At 41.0% G+C, this 19,910-nt stretch overlaps 1 protein-coding gene across 2 annotated transcripts; it reads left to right on the top strand.

The window, feature by feature from the left end:
- Nucleotides 1–2,472: 2,472 nt before the first annotated feature.
- scn3b (sodium channel, voltage-gated, type III, beta) lies at nucleotides 2,473–16,634 on the top strand. Of its 2 annotated transcripts, XM_058080635.2 has the most exons (7): nucleotides 2,473–2,708; nucleotides 2,995–3,065; nucleotides 6,989–7,170; nucleotides 7,252–7,480; nucleotides 11,331–11,469; nucleotides 13,865–13,944; nucleotides 15,698–16,634. In XM_058080635.2, the coding sequence occupies exons 2-6, from the start codon at nucleotides 3,002–3,004 to the stop codon at nucleotides 13,929–13,931; spliced, it is 681 nt and encodes a 226-aa protein (XP_057936618.2). In that variant the 5' UTR covers nucleotides 2,473–2,708; nucleotides 2,995–3,001; the 3' UTR covers nucleotides 13,932–13,944; nucleotides 15,698–16,634. The 2 variants fall into 2 exon arrangements, with proteins under 2 accessions (XP_057936618.2, XP_057936620.2); XM_058080637.2 differs by lacking the exon at nucleotides 13,865–13,944 and having other exon boundaries at nucleotides 2,473–3,065; nucleotides 15,698–16,619.
- The last annotated feature ends 3,276 nt before the right edge of the window (nucleotides 16,635–19,910 follow it).

The raw sequence follows: 19,910 nt of genomic DNA, 5'->3' as shown, positions 1-19,910 counted from the left end.
GTGTGTGTGTGTGTGTGTGTGTGTGTGTGTGCACTGCCCTGCCATAAAGGGTGATGACCAGCATGTGTCCACGCATAATTCATCATTTCACAGCCTGTTAGACAATTCACCTCCGCTGTGGAGAACCCCGCCTGGCACTAACATGCTGGAGCATTCCGGTGGAGCATTCCGGTGAAGCATTCCGGTGGTTCACAGCCAATAGCCAGCTCGTACACGACTTTCTCATAATACAAGAAGCGTATTCCTTCAGGGTGTCTGTGAGCCAAATCAGAAGGTCAGACGGAGCAGGTCTTCACTGACTATCTGTGTTTGTTTGGGGCCCGGTGCCAGTCCCCCCCCCCACACACACGTGGAAACTGGTTTTGCCTTTGTGTGTGTGTGTGTGTGTGTGTGTTGTTATCAACTAGATTAGCTGCAGTGTGTCACTATGTGTGTTTGAGTCCCTGAGTAAAGCTTTTGTATTACTTTCATGATTTTGCTTTCTGTAATTTTACTTTGTTGCATATCGTGGTTGGCTTCTCTTTATACTTGCATCACAGTTAATAATGTGATATTGTTATTTACGCATTTATTTTACACTATATTTCTAACCGTAAAACTTGTCATTCTCCTAACATTTCAGTTTTATTATTGTTGAATTATTACTATTATTATTTATTACTATTATTATTTATTACTATTATTATTTACGTAGTTTAGGTATTTGCCTATTTTGAAGCATAAAATGGCTCAATTGACTGCAATAAACGAGGGATTACTGGAATAACTGACACCATAAACACAACATTGCTGACCTCTTGATAGCCTTTCCGCCATCAGGGTTTCCTAATGTGTGGACCTAAAATGTTGGTGGACCAGTCTCATGCTGTGTTGGTTATGTGTTCATTTTCATGTCGTCGCCGTCGTTGATGAGCTGTATTTACCTTAGTCCAAATTCCCAGCTTTCTCAGCATGAGATTTACATTTCACTCTCACCCGACATGTGTGCTGTAATCATGTTATAATCTTGAAATCCTTCCAAATCCCTGGAAATCTGCTGAAGGGAACATACATGAGCATGCGGTGAGCCATAGCAGTTAGAGACATTCACCAAGGAGGCCGATGGAGTTGTCAACATCGTTTTTTTTCTTGTTCAGCCAAGAGTGAACTGTTGATTCAACCCATCTTCTACTCCGGTCTCATCAGCAACAATCTGCACACCTGCTGAGATTCACAGCGGGCTTCATCTTTCATTGTAAACGTCTCTACTTGCTGTGCGAGGCTGCTTCCACAGTGTGTGTATGCTGTCACCAAGCAGGGCCTCCTTCTGGTCACCATGGCATCACCGCATCGCTGTTGCTATGGTTCCTGTATCTCCAGGATGTGGCTGTCATATTTAGTCCCCCGGCCTGCTGCTGCTGATTTAACACAAGAGTGCACTTAGGCGCATTTTTGGTCCTCATGTTGAAACACAGCAATGCACACATCAGCAGTTTCTCGCCTTTTTGCAGCTCAGATTGAGAGCTAAAAATAGAAACAGTGAAACGTCCGATTCCTCATCTGTTCTCAGTCCCGCCATGACTTCACATAGATTAGCTGCCAGATTAAACAATCTTAAACAATGAGGTCATTGCAGCTCCAGAGAACACTTCAACTTTTAGGGGGAGTGGGGGGGTCACAGAGTTGACAGATTGCATCATGACACACCGCACTAATCCGCATCTACTGTGTCTTAAAGAAATAGGTTTGTATGTAGAACTATACGATTACTGCTAAATAACTATGCTACTACTAGTAAGATGACACACTGGACTGATCACCTGTTGCCTGTCAATCATAGATGACATATGCAGTGCAGACAGGCGACCATTCACACTCACATTCACACCCAAGGGCAATTTACAGTCTTTGGAAGGAAGGAAAAATCCGTTTTTTGTATACCAAGTTCATTTGAAGTGTATTTAGTTAATCTGTATTTATTTTTATTTTTATTTTTATTTTTATTTTTATTTTTATTTTTATTTTTATTTTTATTTTTATTTTTATTTTTATTTTTATTTTTGTTCATATTAAAAACCTAAAACCTAAACCAGATGACTTTAAAGTTATATAACATTGAACAACTGTTCAAAAGTATATTTGTCATTATGCAGTACATGTACTACAAAATACCCTCAGTTTTCACTCCATGGACACCAGCACAAACGGCATAATGCAATGGAGCGGACGCCACGGGTTCGAATCTCTGACTCTGTAACCAGGAAAAAAAAACAAAAGAAAGAAACAAAGAGGGCTATTATTATATTTAAATTATTGATTTAAGATTCCGTTTATCATTGTTATTGTAGACTGCAGTGGGTTATTTGTTATAATTTTCCAAATATTTAAAGCCAATATGTCATGCAAACAGGCCCAGCTGACTTGGAAATGGCACTCAGTAAACACAGTCAGTGTAGGTGGGAGTCTCTCGCGCATGCGCACTCGTGTGGTTAAGTGGCAAAACAAAAGGAAGAGAGAGAGGAAAGCCGCGCGAGGGAAATGTCCTCCTTTAAATGGGGGCGATTTGACTTTAAACAAGCGCTATTGTTGTTATCCCGGGGCTAATTATTACATTTCATGAATGCTGTTGTTGTGTGTGGAGTGCCTATATCAGAAGACGACAAGAAGGCTGGAGAGAATCCACAGGTCGTCGCTTTTTGGAATAATGCCCACTGATTGACCGAGCTACGGTGAGCACCTTTAAGTTGACTTCATGATAGAAATAATGAAGTTAGACGATGTATGGCGCCCCAGTTTAGCGTAAAAGTCGCGTCGTTTACGGTGAAAAGAGATTTCCGGTCAGCCAGAAGAAGGAGGTTGTGATTTTCAGCCTCGAGGACGGAAGTCAGCGACCGAGGAGAGGCGCTGTCCTCGGTTCTGAAGTGTCTTCAGGGACAACACACTCCTAATTGACTGTGGGACAGTGGGAGTCTCCTGCCAAAAGAGAAGAGTCATCTTGAGCTCCTGTGTCACCAGGAAAGAGATGAACATGCAAAGACTTCCGGGCGGATTTCATCTGACAACTTTGCTGCTTTTGGTTTGTATGGGTAAGTAGGAATTGGGAAGTGTTTGGATTTTGCTGTCTTTATGCATAAATGTGAAATACAATTTCAAAGATGGCCGTAAACTTTAAAGTGTAAATTGTTAGCTTTAATTCAAGAAGAAATCAGCCGTGCACATACAATGTTCATGCTTTGTCACGGGATAGCCCCCCACCCCCTCCAAAAATAGCCCACACAAAGGGAAATCCGTGAAGTAGCCAACTTTATTTTCCTAAAATGATTGTATGTTTTAAGGCTGTAAAACCCCTCACCATACACGCTAAAAAAAAAATTCTCAGACAAATTCTCTCTTCTTTAAACCCTCGAAGTTCACATTTAGTTTGAAATGTAATGATCAACCAACCAGGTTGGACACAAGAAATTAATAAGTGACTCACACATATTTCACACTGACTGTGCCTTCTGGCGCCGCTTGGCTGTAGTGTTTTCGTATCCTTGTTAAAACCTATTGCTCATGTCGTTGTATTCCTCCTTGTCCTGGTCCTCCATGAACCGAAGATTCATTGACAGTATTCTGTATTCTGCGCCCACAGCAGCGTAACTTCAGCCTTTCTTCAGCAATAGGAATCACTAGCAAGAAGACAAACCCTGTTACTGCATGAAGGAGACTGATTACTCCCAATTACTTCCTCTAGGGAGTTACATTTCAATCACCCTATATATTTAGCCAGCTTGGCATACTGAGAGGAGGTGGAGGGGCGACAGCTTTACTCAGACTCACACATATACAGCACCCTCTACTGGTATTAGTAGTAAACACGATAACAGCCACATGCAACAGAGCAGCGATAGATCACTCTAATACACCACAAGGACGCAGAACACAACCTCTTCACATGCAAAATTGCAATTAAAAAAAACACAAAGTAGTGAGGGAACGCTGTCCTAGATGCTTTAAAGAGATAGATACTTCATAGATCGATTGATATATACTTAAAAACCCATTTCTCTTGGCTCAAAAGTAACTATAGACGTGATTGTAAATATGGCTTCTACTTTTCGAGTCAAAGTTTCATATTGTCATTAAAACAAAAACAGCATCTCCAGTGGGGCTCTTAATTGTAGTCTTTTTCAGAGTAAAGTAAAAGCTTTAAAAAGAATTAGTACTTAATTAATAATGCCATGTCTAGTTAAAGTATATGTAAACTGAAACAGAATAAAACATTAAGTAGAAATGTATTTGTAATTAATGATAAAATAAAATGGTATAAAAAGGATAACGCATGACTTTAATTTAATTTATTTGATTTGATTTTGACTACGGTTGACAGCCTAAGTCAATAATCAATCAACGACAACTCATTATTTATGACTTAGAATATTCAATGAATATTACGGCGGCTAGCTAAATAAATTACTAGATAAAAAACACAAGAAAAATACTGTCAAATAAAATCTGATGTAGTACTTAAATAAATGATCAATTAAACAGAGAAAACTAATTACTTGTGATTTTTGATAAAACAGAATAAAACGTATAAGTGCCTCGCTGGACGTTTTTGTCATCGTGTTCTGTGTAGTGCACTGCCGGCCTGCAGGAGGCGGAGTTTCTTGTACGCACCTGCGGCTAATCACTCACTCGGCCTTCTTAAGCAAGGCAGCAGGCCTCGCTCGTTACCAGATTGTCCTCAGCTTCCTCAGTGTGTTGTGCATTCCCTCTATCTGCTCTCTGGCTTTCACTGTAGCATGTTCTTAGTATGTTTGTGCTAGCTTATTTGGTGGTGTTCTGGTTCTTTGTAAGGGCCTATTATTTCTTGCTTGGCTTTTCCATCAGTGTCTTTCTTCGTCTGCCTTTTTTCTTCCATTAGCCTTTTTCTAGTCATGTTTTTACGTTCTGTATTTTTGTGTGGCTTTTCACTATTTCTGTCTGGGTTCTAGTATAGCTTATTATTTTTATTTGTACTCTACCTCCTCTGAGGACACTTTGTGTTCATATTTTTAGGATCCAGAACCGACTCACTTTTATTTCCATGATTGTAAGGTTGACAGCTTAATCATGTTGAATACTCCGTCAATACGAATGATCGGACGTACTGTTACCGTCCAATCAAATGAAACTAAGTCTGGCCTATAGCGGAGTGCAGCAAGCCAAAAGTCTCCACTGAATCCAATTTGGAGCAAATGCCAAACCTCAGCAAGCATTAAAGTGACGTCCACTCAATTTTCCAGCTCTGTGAGCATCGGGAGAGCCTTGATCCGCAATACTTGATCACCAATCCAAGATCGTCCAGGCCAGTAAGCACTAATGATGGCTTCTGCCCATTAGTATTTGCTGTTGCGGGAGCGGGAGGACATTTGTGTAGGTGGCGTAGAAAAAGCCGAACAAAAACTAATGGGTGCATACAAATGTGACGGCTAAATAATAGGAGGCAGAATAAAGTGAGGAGGACGCGTGGAAAAGAAAATAATTCCATAGGCAAAGAGAGATGTGCTCTAAAGTGAAATGTGGCAGCAGCAGCCTCTGTCCGGGGCTTTGTGTGACTGGGTACAGTTCTCTTATATAAGCCAAAGCCCCCCCGGGCAGGCTGTGACAACATTGATTCCATCATTCTGTAATGCAACCACTGAGAGGAAGAGTGCAAAAAGCCCACAAATGGTTGAAAGATGAAAGATAAACGGGTAATTCATGGATCTACAGCAATATGGAAAGTCACACTCAGGAACACGGGAGTCCGACTTCCCGATGCTTCAGCCCAAGAGGTGATGCTTGACTGCTATTACTACTAAGAACTTCACGTTGCACTTCTTTAGACAGCAGGCTAGTTGAGACTGAATCAGCAGCGCCCCTGCCACGGTCAATTTCACCCAAATTGCTTTAAACCAACTTCAGTTCTACAGATGGGATATGACGATGTTAAAGACCTGCCCTCTTAGCTCTGAGCAGGGCGGCGTCTACCCAGATTCTTTTGTTCTACCAGCTGTCAACCAATGCTAACAGTCTTAAGTAAGGTTTACGATTTGATTTTAAAATGAGTAAATACAAACAATTGCATTGCCAGCGCTGGCTAGCATGGTCTGTTCCCCAGCCAAGGTCCGGGTTCCCCATTCCTCGTTCCCCTATTACCTGCTGTGGAGGCACTCCCAATGACTCCTGTAACTGTTTATGTATCGGTCTGGTTTGGGTAGAAGGCTGGACGCCTCAGCCAGGAGATAGCATGCCTCTTTGTGAAATGTGTGTGAGAGAATATGGGAGAAAATGGGGGGCTTCACCCCCCCTAAAATGTTCTTAAGCACCCCTAAATACTTAGATATTTTATATTGATTTTTATTTTTTGATTTTTTTTTTACAAAAAAAATCTCTAACAAATGTTATATGATAGGGCAGGCTAATAAGCAAGCCAATAAGCAGGCTAATACTAGCCTACTACTACTAGTAGTAGTAATAATCAGAAGAATAATAATGATGATAGTAATAATATTAGGCAAATTAATAATATAATAATGATTATTTTAAAATTGATCTTGTGTAAATTTAATGGTGGCCTAAAACAATTGAGTATCTCTACTAAATCTTTTCAAAAGTGGGAAAGTTATATCCTGGTTCTTGTTCCTTATTTGTTTTATGGATTTTTTTGGATTTTTTTTTATGTCTACTGCATTCATTCATACTACATTCATGGAGATGCCATGTGCATCTCCAGGGGGCTAAGCCCCCCCTGTCCTCAGAACCTAGTGACGCCCCTGGCTAGCACTGTAGCTAACATATCTATGCTATGATGCCCCCGTCTAACTGTGGGATTTTTTATAGTGAACATTCATCAATGAACTAAGTGTCATTCCTTCCATAATATGTACCCCCCCCCCCCCCAAGCTGTTTATGACGGTATGGACAAGTGTTGAGTGGCGATCCAGTGCTATGTTTACCGTTTTTAGCAGCTAGGCTAATCGTGCCATCATTTCCTTTTCAGTTGACCTGTGCCAGCCGGTATGCGTGGACATCCCATCAGAGACGGAGGCCGTTCTGGGAAAGAGGATGAAGCTGACGTGCATTTCCTGCATGAAACGTGAGGAGGTGAAAGCCAAGACCCATGTGGACTGGTACTACATGCCGAAGGTGGAAAAAAACCAAGGCGAAAACGACAAAACCCTTGTGGGTTCAAGTTTGCTAAACTAATAGGTTGTTTTTTTGTACAACAAAAAGCTCCATAACAGATGTTGGCCTGTTTTCTAGATTTACAAGTACGAGGTTGACCTTCCAGTGGAGGTGGACGGGCCGTTTAAGGGCCGCCTGGCGTGGAATGGCAGCCAGGACTTGCAAGACATCTCCATCAGCATCCTCAACGTCACCTACAACGACAGCGGCGTCTATGAGTGCCACGTGCTCCGCGAGTTCGAGTTTGGCTCCTTCACTCCGTCGGCTTTCATGATGAAGAACATCACGCTGAAGGTGAAAGAGGAAGGTGCGGCATAACACTTTCTTTTTGTGCTGGAACCAGCTCTGATTACAGGGGTTATTTTCAGAGTGGCATTCGGATTTTAGGATGGCGTTATCTGCCTCTTCAAGGGTTGTCACCGTCACAAGTGCAGTGCTGAGAGATAACGCTGGAGCGGAGCTGATGAAGTGAAGAGTTCCTTCACTCCAACGTTAAAATTAAGCACAGAGCACACTGTGTTTGTTTCTCCGGCCGTACGTTAGCCTGGTTGTTGGAGGATGACGGAAGATATCACAAATGAATGGACGGGATAATACCTTGTTATTCTGGAGTAAGGGAGCGGTTATATCGTTATTACGACTTAACTAGGATTCGTCCATCTGATGTTAGTCCATTTACACTACCGCTCAAAATGTTTTTGTCCAGTCTGAGATATGGCTTTTTCTTGGCAGTCCTGCTATGAAGTCCAGCATCCTGAAGTCGCCGCTTCACTGTTGATACTGACACTGGTGTTTGATGGCTACTATTTAGTGCAGCTGTGAGGCATCTTTGTCTTAAACTACACACTCTCTTGCACAGTTGTGCAGCATTTTTCTGTCCTTGTTAGACCCAGTTTGTGCTGCTCTCTGAAGGGAGTTGTTAACAGCATGATAAGAGATTTTAGTTTTAGTTTAGATTTTTAGATGGCTTTTCTAATCATCTATTAGCCTTATAAAATGATGAACTTGGATTAGCAGCCATACCAGGAGATTGATGCAGAGGACTGACAGTTGTTGATAGTAGGCCTCTATGCAAAAATGTAGATCCTTCTTTGAAAATGATCTGATTCATTTTAATTGTTTGTGAAATGGATAAAAATGTTTGTCAAATAGAAAAAAATTGTTTGTGAAATGCATGAAAATGTGTTTTTCTTTGGAAAACAAAGAAATTTGCAAGTGACCCCAAACTTTTGAGCGGTAATGTAGACCTGCAATAGCAATCAACCTCCCCAAGTGACTTAATATCAGCTAATACGTGCTTTAAATCCAAACAAGTGGCGACCAGACAGCCCAAAACGGTTAGAAATAAGGACTACTTCGTCTCCTGGGAGAGCCGCCAAGTATCAAGCAAAGCCAGCCAGTGCCTACAATTTATTTGTTCATTGTTAGAAACATGAAAAGATGACAACCTGATAAATGAAATCATTGGCCGTTGCACTGTGCATACATAAAGCGTGTACTAATCATGTGATCATACTGCGTTGTATCCAACATTCTCAGTATTTCAGATATGACATGCATCAGTGTGAAGGAGTCCTTTTGTGGCCACGTTGACAACTGAAGGATTAATTGTGTGTCTTGTTTTGTCTGCCCTTTGTCTCTGCTTTCTTTTAAAAAGGGGTAATGTATTTTGCTTCATGCTTTCTTGGCTTGCTGAATGCTTCATTCCACAGTTATTATATATATAGTACAATACATTTATTTACAACACCGTCACGGATCACAACGTTAGGGATGCCTGTTGACATGTCAGTACAGCTCTTGTATTGTATATCATCACATTGGTAAAGAGTATCTGGCTTATAATACGGTAGATGCCAGCATATTTAACCCAGGCAAATTTGTGCATTTATGGTAAAAAAAAAAAAAAAAAAAATATATATATATATATATATATATATATATATAATTAATTAGTATGTAATTTATTTTATTTTTTTCTACAAAAATAGGCTTTTTTTTTCAAGATAACATTTCATCCACTCTAGAAATATGTGATAGTGAAACATAAAATGTGTAGCATAACAATAGAGCATAGGTTGGTTCCTTTCCTAGCCTTTTTCAGACCATCAAAGACATTTAAATATTAGTCAATGACAACACAACTGAACACAAACTGCAGTTTTGAATGAAACTTTTTATTGAACGAGTGAAAAAGTGACTGCCTCCCCTGTTAAAACATAACTCAGATTATCGTATTTTCCAGACTATAAGTCACACTTTTTTTCATAGGTTGGCTGTTCCTGCGACTTATACTCCAGAGCGACTTATAAATGAAAAAACTGTTTATGTTACATAAACATTGGACACCTTTTCTGGTTATTTTTTGTGTAGCTGAATAACCATTGTGTTAGCTTATCTTACACCTATTCAGCCTTCAATGCCTTTAAAGGACGTAATGTCTGTTTTGGTCATGAAATAAATTACCCGCAAAAACTGCGACTTATACTCCAGTGAGACTTATGTATGCTTTTTTCTACCTAATTATGCATTTTTGGCCTTGTGCGACTTATACTCCGGAGCGACTTATAGTCCAGAAAATACGCGAATTTAGCTCTATCAGTCTAAAACAGGTTATAAAGCCGTATCTCGCGTTGTGAGCCATTATCCACAAATGGCAAAAACATGGAAAGGTGGTGAACCGTCCCGAGAGTGGCCGGCCAACCAAAATGACCCCAAGAGCGCAGTGACGACTCATCCAAGAGGTGCCAAAAGACCCCACAACAACATATGTTGACATTTTTTCACCAATTGAGACTAGAATCAATCTGGTTTAGAGAAAACCAATCAACCTGAGCTACGTCACCCGGTAGAATAAGAAGAATGTTACAATAATTGAAACTGTAAAATGATTTTCCAGCAGTAGGATCGAGTAGATCCAATGTTGAAATGGATAAATAAGTTAAATAAGTAGGATTGCAATGGGATTGAGACTCGAACCAGAAACCATTGAGTTGAAAAACCACCACTCTACCCCCTGAGCTATGTCACCCTGTAGAATAAGCAGAATGTTACAGTAATGGAAATTATAAAAATATATTTCACCAGTAGGGCTTACCAAATAAATTGCCAATTCATTTTCTCTGTGAAAATCGTCCCAGAGGAGAGCTAGCGTATCGTACGGTAGCGCCTCAATGCAGCATTATAATTCAATATTTGGTGGGGTGTCAAAGTAGTAGTCTCAATGACCCGCTTCGATACGATGACCCGCAAATAGCAGGATCTGCTGGATACGTAACTGCTCAAGGCAAAAATAACCCCTTCAGTTTGTGTTTTTCCCCTTAAAGGCTCCCCCTTCACATTCCACTTCTACGCTCAAATTTCACAATGTACTGTCTCCGATAGTTGCGTATTATGTTCCAGTAATGATGTGCCTTGTAGTGGAATGGATTAGCTCATGGCAAACGTTACCGTGCACTTCCCCATGCGAGGGATTGCTTTACAGTGATCGGCTCTATTTGCAGAAGCTGCACACAAAGTGAAAGCTGGACCGGCTGTGCGGTCAGCAGGCTGTCTGGAATATTGCACTCGCGGTGGTTCACAGTGGCAGGTTTAGATGAAAAGATGACTTCAAGAGACAAATTTACATTCGATACAAGCTTCCAAATTACACACACACCTTGAACGCCACTGTGACTGCACATCATTCATCTAATATCATGTTTAAAAGGTAACTTGTGGAGTTTTTTAACCATTGGTGTCACAATGGAGTTTGGTCAGTTTATGAAAATGATACACTTCACAAGCTACCTTCTACATCCAAGGTTGTACTGTGTGTGGCATGGGCAATGCAAGACCTGTTTCCAAAAAGATCTGCTTCTATCCAGTGATCATTGTCTTTTTCTATGTGCAAGGGCAAAATATGAGACGTACATCTCAGTGTTTGCAGCAACAGCAATGATAAATACAGTATTTCAATGAGATTTGGCACAGCTCTTGTATTGATCTCATTGCACTGTGAAGATGTTCCCAATGAAGCCAAGTTCATGCATCAACCAACCAACCACTGAAGAGCATGATACTGTAGTCCACATGAGTTACGATGGTGTTTAAACGAAACGCAGCCTCATCTGTGAAAAGAAAACACGTTTCTTGCCTCTTGTTTGTGCTCCCTGCAGCCAGTCTGGACACCGCAGCGCTCTACTCGGAGGTCATGATGTATGTGCTGCTGGTCTTCTTGACCTTCTGGCTGCTGATAGAAATGGTCTACTGCTACCGGAAGATCTCCAGGTCTGACATGCAGACGCAGGACACAGCGTGAGTATCAGTGGGGTGGATGGAAAAAAAAGTCATCTTGTAGATGTGAGCTGACGTGGCAGTCTTATCCCAGAACTAAAGAAATGCAGAAGAGGCTGTAGTTTGCATGCCTGGCCAGCAGGGGGCAGTGTCCACATCATCTCTACTACACTGTTTTAGTTAATCTGGTTGAAACAAATTAGAGCGAAACTGTAATCACTACATTTTGTAGACGCTATTGTTTGACACACCAAGACGCATGGAAGCATGCAAACACAAAAACTCAGATGTCTTATACTTTTATTTTTTTTTTCCGTTTTTTCAGTGTCCACTTTTTTGCGATTAGATTAGTCTGCCCCACTCTGTCTCGGTTTGCCCTACCTACGTTCTTTCAGTTTCTTTCAGGTTCTTTTAGGTTCTTTCAGGTTCTTTCAGGTTCTTTCAGGTTCTTTCAGGTTCTTTCAGGTTCTTTCAGGTTCTTTCAGGTTCTTTCAGGTCGTTCTTCGCCACTTTGCACTTAAAATACTTTTTCCGTTTTTTTCCAAAATGTGTTAATTGATATATTATATTATTGATATATTATGCTTGTTAGTCACTTCCTGTCTGCCTGTCACTCCGTTCCCCTAGCAAGTAGAAGTTTTATTTATATTTTAAATTGCATATTTTCTCTGATTATACTATACCGTATTACTATATTGGGTAGTACAAGTGTAAAGGTCACCACAGAGGTGTTATTTCATGTCTAGAGGGCTCAAATAATTTCAAAAACTGTATGTAGAAAACTGTAAACAGGTTTTTTATGCACTAGCTATAAGATATTTAATACTCAATTTATAAATTAGAAATCCCACTTTGTGAAAATTCACTTTAAATTCACTTATAGTGCCTAAACACCCTTAAACACCCCTAAATATGGTAATGGGTAAATACTCCACTGTGCCTGTATTGTTGTTTTGGTTGACGACCCTATCCAAGACCCTTTTCAAATATGTTTCTTTCCAGCTTTCCAGGGTCCAAAATACTTTTGTAAACAAGGACATCATTCATTCAGCCAGACAGTTGTTGAAATGGCCTGCATAACTTTTTACAGCCCATCCATGCCTACTATCGCCCGTACGCCGCCATGCCATCCACTTTGTATCACTACACAATCGCTGTTGCCTTTGCTGAGTTTCCACTGATTACATCAGTCATTTCCAATGTGACAAAGTGAGGGAACTAAAGCAATCAAAGAGTGGAGAAAGAACAGGAAGGAGCTGAAGGGGAAAAGGAGTCAGACAGATGAACAGGGAAGTAATTGAGTCCACACTGCATCTGTTTGTAACCCTTCTGTAACAGTAATCTGTCTTTCCACTTTACGCTGTCTCGACAGCTCTGAATAAATGTCTGCTGAATGATCCTTTTTTTTCCCCCCACCGCGTCTGGCAACCGTGCTGCAGCTCCATCAGAGACGAGTATGTGTGCGTCACCCTGTCAGTGCTGACAAAGCCCCAAAAGAGCACCTGTGTAGTCAGCTCCCCCGTGGATCGCCATTGTGTTGACGAAGCCAGTCAATCCTGACTGACAACATTTTAACAGACAATTTATGTCTCGTGCGGAACAATGGCGAGCTGTGGCGTTTGTGTTTGCCGTCGACGATTAAGGCTGGTGCCAGATGTTTGCAGACGATTTACTGCACAATGCCTCTCTGTCCAGATAGCAAATATACAATGGATTAAGCGGAGAAAACATTACAATCGACTCCCTCGTCACTTCCATCTGTCATACACTCCAAATCGAAATGTTAAAACCCGTTGAAAAAGTGCAAGAATTGACGTTTTGCACTTCATTGGAAGCTGATAACCCGATGGAGGGGATGATCGTTGTAGAGGACGGAGATCTTCTCCACCAACCAGACTAATGTAGAACTGGGAGATGAAGGGGATCTGCCTGGGACTTAATCGTCTTTGGTATTGGTGTCGGCCAACTTCACTCATGGATTATCGTATCGGAACATCCTCAGTTTGTACACCCCTGTCCTAGGGACACATACGATTGTCGAAAGAGCATTAAAAAATCCAGTTTGCATAATAGGGGACCTTTAAAAGCAATACGCTCCAGCTCTCCTAATGAAATAATGGTGTCCATTTCTGATACAACTGCTGCCTTTATTAGCGAATTCCATGCACACATCGTTTGGAAGACAGCGCTGTAACATTACGAATGGTAGATATTAGCCACGCTACTCATTACTCTTCGTGGCATCTATTAAAATGTGTGCTTCGCTAGCAAAGGTCATGCTTTATAAAACAATTCCTCACATTCTTAGGCTATGCAGATTCTATTGCAAATGTGCATGATGATGATGATGATGATGAAACCTCCGACTATGTAGGGGCCTTTCAGACCCTCTGTTTTTCTACCAATGTACCTGCAGGACCAACTACCTCGCCGTTCCCTCTGAGCAGAAAGACAATCCGGTTTCAGTTCCCCCCCGTTTCTGAGTAACCGTTGGCGGTCAGTGACGTGTTCTCGAACGCGCTCAACATCATCATCATCGGCTTTTGTACTCATGTTGTTGCTGTTCAGTCTGGTTTCTTCAGCGTTGCGTCATTTGTTTGTGTCCATTCAGTGTCAGGCCATAACAATAGGTACACTTGCACAATGTACCGGGGATGCAGTACAAGAGTTGTAGTTTTAAAAAAGCCTTTACAATGCAAGTAATGCTGAGTTCAGCAAAGTATTCGTTTAAGCAGTACTTTTTATTTGACTTTGCGGTAGAGTCTTTATATCATATCATGTCTGTGTGTAATTTGTGCTGGTGTACCCAATTTTGGTCTGGTACGTCTATTATGTAAAGTAAAAAATAGTTGTACTTTTATGAGAAAAAAACAAAAATGATCAAAATTGTTTATCAATCAATTGATTATCAATAATTATCAAAATTATCTTTGTCCCAGATTGTTTTTTTTATATACAAAAACAGACTACAGTCATGGCCAAAGTCTTGAGAATCAGATGAGATACCCACCTTCACCTCTAGGGGATCGACCACAGGTTGTCAAACGAATTTAGGTCCTGGCCATGGATATGGCCATGCCAATGTTTGGATTTTGGTTATTGCTTTTGCCTCATGGTTTGGTGCTCAGTTTGACATCAAACCGTTCTTGAATGGTTGGAAGTTGCTCTCAGAGGGCATTGTGGTGCCATTCTTCATCCATGGTTGTGTTCTTAGGCACCATTGTGGGTGATTTCGGGATGGTTTACTGATGGCAGGACCCAGGGCTGCGTGCCCCGAACAATCAAAAAGGGAATTCATGAGCGAAAATAAGATTTCCTCAGACTTCAGGAGTCCAATCTCTGCATCTTCTGGAGAATTCCAGCCTGTCCTGTCCTGATCCCACAGCTAAATCAACTTTCAGAGACGGTACTGATGCTTGCTGGACTTTCTTGAGGGCCCTGAAGCCTTTTTCTCAACAACTGAACCTCCCTCCTTGAAATTTTTGATGATCTGATAAATGGTTGATTGAGGTGCAATCTCACTAGCAGCAATATCCTTACCTGTGATGCCCTTTTTGAGCAAAGCTGTGATGACAGCACAATTCCTTGCAGGTAACCATGGTTAACAGAAGAAGAATAGAGATCCCATGCAGTCCGTTATTCTCACTCAGTCAGGATGACGTGTGTCCTGGTCAACACTCTTAAACATAGAATCACGTACATGATGTCAAGTGGTCCTTTTGTGGCAGGGCTGAAATGCAGTGGAAATTATTTATTTTATTTTGATGACTTTGCAATTCATTACCATTCATCTTATGACTCTTCAAAACATTCTGGAGTATATGAAAATGTTCTACATAAAAACAGAAGCAGCAGATTTTGTGAAAAAGTATTCTTAAAACCTTTGGCCATGACTCTATATTATGTGATTGTTCTCATAATGTGTGCTTTAATTCTTGTAAAATAAGATTTTATTCCCCGAAACATTCAAAAATTCTCATAACATTACAACTATTTGTTTAAAATAAATCACTTTTTTCTTGTAATATTATATTTCTTAAAGCTAGAATGTGTTAACGCGTGATTTCAAAATGTATTTTTATTATTTTATTATGACTTTTTCTTGAATTCAATATGTGCACCACTCTGCACAGAGTTGTTTGTATTTGTATGCACAGTTAGTACACACCCTCATTTATTTGATATTATGGTCATACAAGGATGCAGCTAGTATATTTTAATATGATGATAATGTGCTCTCTTTTGCCAGATATTGAAGCCTCCTGCTGGGACTTCTGCACCATAATAAAGATGTCGGCACTATCAGATTCCTGCCAACAGAACCCCCCTCTTGTGTATTTTCCCATAAAAAGCCAAAAATATCAGTTTATTACCTTGTGTTTGGCTTTTTTGTGCTAAGCTAAAGTGCCCTCGGTAGTAATAGATCCAATGTCAGCTGAAGAACCTGGCAGCACTTTTGAACATCTCTTCTTTGTACCATGTAGTGCCTATGTGACGTGGACCCTTTATAAATAGAAATAAGTGCAAGACACTGCTGTCAAAGCTATCCAGCTTTTATTGGCTGTAGTTTTTTCTATAATATTTTATAAAGATCTACAGAGGTTTTATTGGTATTGGCTAATAGCTTTGTAAGAAAAATGCATTGTTTTTTGTTTTAATTACTAATACGTCATGCATTGCTCGCACTGGTGGCAATATATAGAATATATACAGTATAACCATTCTTGTGCCTCTCTACTCTTTTTTTTTTTTTTTTTTTTTAGTCACCCCGTTGGCCCCCATTCCCTCTGCACATAAATCTTTAATCCATATTCTGCAGTGAGGTCAAAGTTCCCAAAGCTTAGCTAGTTATTGCCGGTGCGGTGCATGCATACGCAGGCTAAATGCGTGCCTCACTTTCAAAATGTACACATTTTGTGCTTGTGTGACGCTGCTCCTCCTGTGATGCTTCACCAGTGACTTCAATGCATTCCATTACTTTGTTCATCTAAAATCAGACATTAAAACCTGAAATCCCTCAGATGTTGTGTGTGGATGCTAAATCAAAATGCTTTATCGGCGTATAGAGTATATATAATACGTATAAGCAGCATGAGGATGACATGATTGCTCGCTATAGAAGTGCCATGACCTTCGGGTGATCCTGTGGCAGGATCACCCGAGTGTACACGAGTCCCTTGAAAGGCACAATATACTGGATTGTGTGTGTGTGAGGGGCGGCGGGGGTTCTTGTTTCATTTATGTATTTCTCTGAAAATAGTGTATATGTGTATATATTTATGTCTTCATGATTCACTGATAATATTTTTCATCAAAAACTTGAGATTTAAAATTTTCTTTGAAGGTCCTTGAACGCACCAAAGCTGCTGTGAGACACAAAAGAGAAATGTACATACCTATATGTCAGGGCTGTCAAATGATTAAAATTTTTTATCAAATTAATCACAATTTGAAATGTATTAATCATGATAATTCACCATTTGCCACTGTAAAATATTTCCATTTTGCTTTATTTTATCAACAGAAATATAAAAGATAGGACACTTGCATTTTTAGTAGTTACATTTGTTTGAAGATCTGAAACATTGAGGTGCAACATATAATAAAGTGCGACAATATAGAGGGAGAAAGAGAGAGTCTCTAGAGGCTATAGTCTCTCGCCATTGTGTGCTATGAAAAGTGCAATTTTGATGAATTTCATGGCTTGTAGGCTGGTATTGTTAGGACTACAATGACGCTTTACATGCTATTTTAGTTCACATTGCTAGACAATAACCTCTCACTGAGGTAATATATGATGGCTGGCCTTTAAAGAGAAGCCACAGCGTTTAAAATGGGTTGCTCATTTAGCAGCGGAGTGATAGATACAGCGGTATATGTTGTCATGGCAACTCGGGTATCACAGTAGACTAAAGTAGAACGTGATCTACATAAGGGTGCAGTCACATGTTTGATTCGGTTAAAAAGCATCTGTGGTGAATATCCCTGCTGGTATGGTTTGGTTGGTGAAGTGTTCCGTGATCATCTGATCCTTGGTGAGCACCAAATAAGGGAGGTGGATGTCTGCTTTAAAACCATAAAAGCATAAAGGGCAAATAATAAGGAGAATGCGTTGGAAGCCAGTTGGTAAAGTTCAACTCGGAACATTCCTATCATGCCTCCTCCTCATACTCCTTTTCCTGCCAACATGCTGCTCCTCTCTATTCTTAGCATTTACACCCCCCCCCATACAACCCGGTAACATCTTGTCATTTATCCCCCTTCATTTACCCCCCTGTCCATACAACCCAGTACATTCCTGTCATTTACCCCCCTTCACTTAACCCCCTGTCAATACAACCTGGTAACATCCTGTCATTTACCCCCCCCCCCGTCCATACAACCCGGTAACATCTTGTCATTTATCCCCCTTCATTTACCCCCCTGTCCATACAACCCAGTACATTCCTGTCATTTACCCCCCTTCACTTAACCCCCTGTCAATACAACCTGGTAACATCCTGTCATTTACCCCCCCCCCCCGTCCATACAACCCGGTAACATCCTGTCATTTACCCCCCTTCACTTAACCCCCTGTCAATACAACCTGGTAACATCCTGTCATTTACCCCCCCCCCCCCCCTGTCCATACAACCCGGTAACATCCTGTCATTTACCCCCCTTCACTTAACCCCCTGTCAATACAACCTGGTAACATCCTGTCATTTACCCCCCCCCCCCCCCCCCCCCCGTCCATACAACCCGGTAACATCCTGTCATTTACCCCCCTTCACTTAACCCCCTGTCAATACAACCTGGTAACATCCTGTCATTTACCCCCCCGTCCATACAACCCGGTAACATCCTGTCATCTACCCCCCCGTCCGTACAACCCGGTAACATCCTGTCATTTACCCCCCTTCATTAACCCCCACGTCCATACAGCCCGGTAACATCCTGTCATTTACCCCCCTTCATTAACCCCCACGTCCATACAACCCGGTAACATCCTGTCATTTACCCCCCCTTCCATACAACCTGGTAGCATCCTGTCATTTACCCCCCTTCATTTACCCCCCCTTCCATACAACCCGGTAGCATCCTGTCATTTACCCCCCCCCCCGTCCATACAACCCGGTAGCATCCTGTCATTTACCCCCCCCCCGTCCATACAACCCGGTAGCATCCTCTCATTTACCCCCACCCCCCTTATATACCCCCCTGTCCATACAACCCGGTAACATCCTGTTATTTACTCTCCTTCATTTACCCCCCCGTCCATACAACCCAGTAACATCCTGTCACTTAACCCCCTTCATTTACCCTCCTGTCAATACGACCCGCTAACATCCTAGCAAAGAAAACAACAACAAACATTTCAATGAACATTCCCGCTGACTGTATGTGTGCCAGTGGCAGCCATGACAGTATTTCTTTATTTTGTTGACTTTCTATTTGGAAATGAAGAAATACCGACAATATAAATGTTACATCCCGTAGTGTGTTGGATGTTTGTGTGTTTTGTTTGCCCCCCTCCCCCCGCCTTCTCATCTGCAGAGTGGTGGGTGACACACCTGGAGGTTCCATCCCAGGTGAGCCTGATTACCAATCAGGTGGAGCTGGCATAAAGGAGGCAGACAGCAAGCGGTGCTGCTCTCCTAAAAACATTGCTGTGTGGGTGACCACGTGTCTGTGCTGTTTGCTGGTTTATTAATCATACTTCATATTGTTATTGCAGCTGAACTACCCAGCATGCCTTGAGGGCATTTGGAAATAACAATTTGAAGTTGCGTGTTATGTTTACTGCTTAGTGGTTGATTTATGTGATACGTTTGCTTTCTGTGATGTGTTGTTTTCGGTTCGTTACACCTTGAGCTAGTGTGTCATTCTGCTTGATACCCCAACCAAACTACACCTTAACTAATTAGCAATACATTTCTTATCACAAATAATGATGAAATGCCTAATCCATTTCTTATGTTATGTCAGTGTTTGTCAAAGAGTAGGGCAGTACTACTGTGTATACTACTTCATATGTGATACTCACATTTCAGGTGTGAGGAATGGAATATTTTCCACGGCAATGTGCAATTAGTCTAATTCTGTTAGACTAATTTTATAGCTGTTAGCATAAGGGGATCGCCCTCTAACACGGGTCTTTATTCCTGCTTGCCAGCCACTCATACAGTGGTTTGTACGGACAAGTACCGTATTTTTTCTGGACTATAATTCACACTTTTTTTTTAAATAGGTTGGCTGTTCCTGCGACTTATACTCCAGAGCGACTTATAAATGAAAACAACTGTTTATGTTACATAAACACTGGACACTTTTTCTATTTATGTTTATTTTTTGTGTAGCTGAATAAGCATTGTGTTAGCATATCTTACACCTATTCAGCCTGTTCTCTATTTTTTTATTGTTAGAACTTGCCTTCCAAGAGGACGTAATGTCTGTTTTGGTTAAGTTGTTAAAATGTTTTT

This window comes from Doryrhamphus excisus, linkage group LG8 (genome assembly GCF_037039965.1).
Source record: "Doryrhamphus excisus strain RoL-2023G ecotype Guam linkage group LG8, RoL_Dexc_Guam_v1.1, whole genome shotgun sequence".
Lineage (NCBI taxonomy): Eukaryota > Metazoa > Chordata > Actinopteri > Syngnathiformes > Syngnathidae > Doryrhamphus > Doryrhamphus excisus.
The sequence above is the reverse complement of the archived record's forward strand: the minus strand, read 5'-3'. Positions and strand labels throughout refer to the sequence as shown.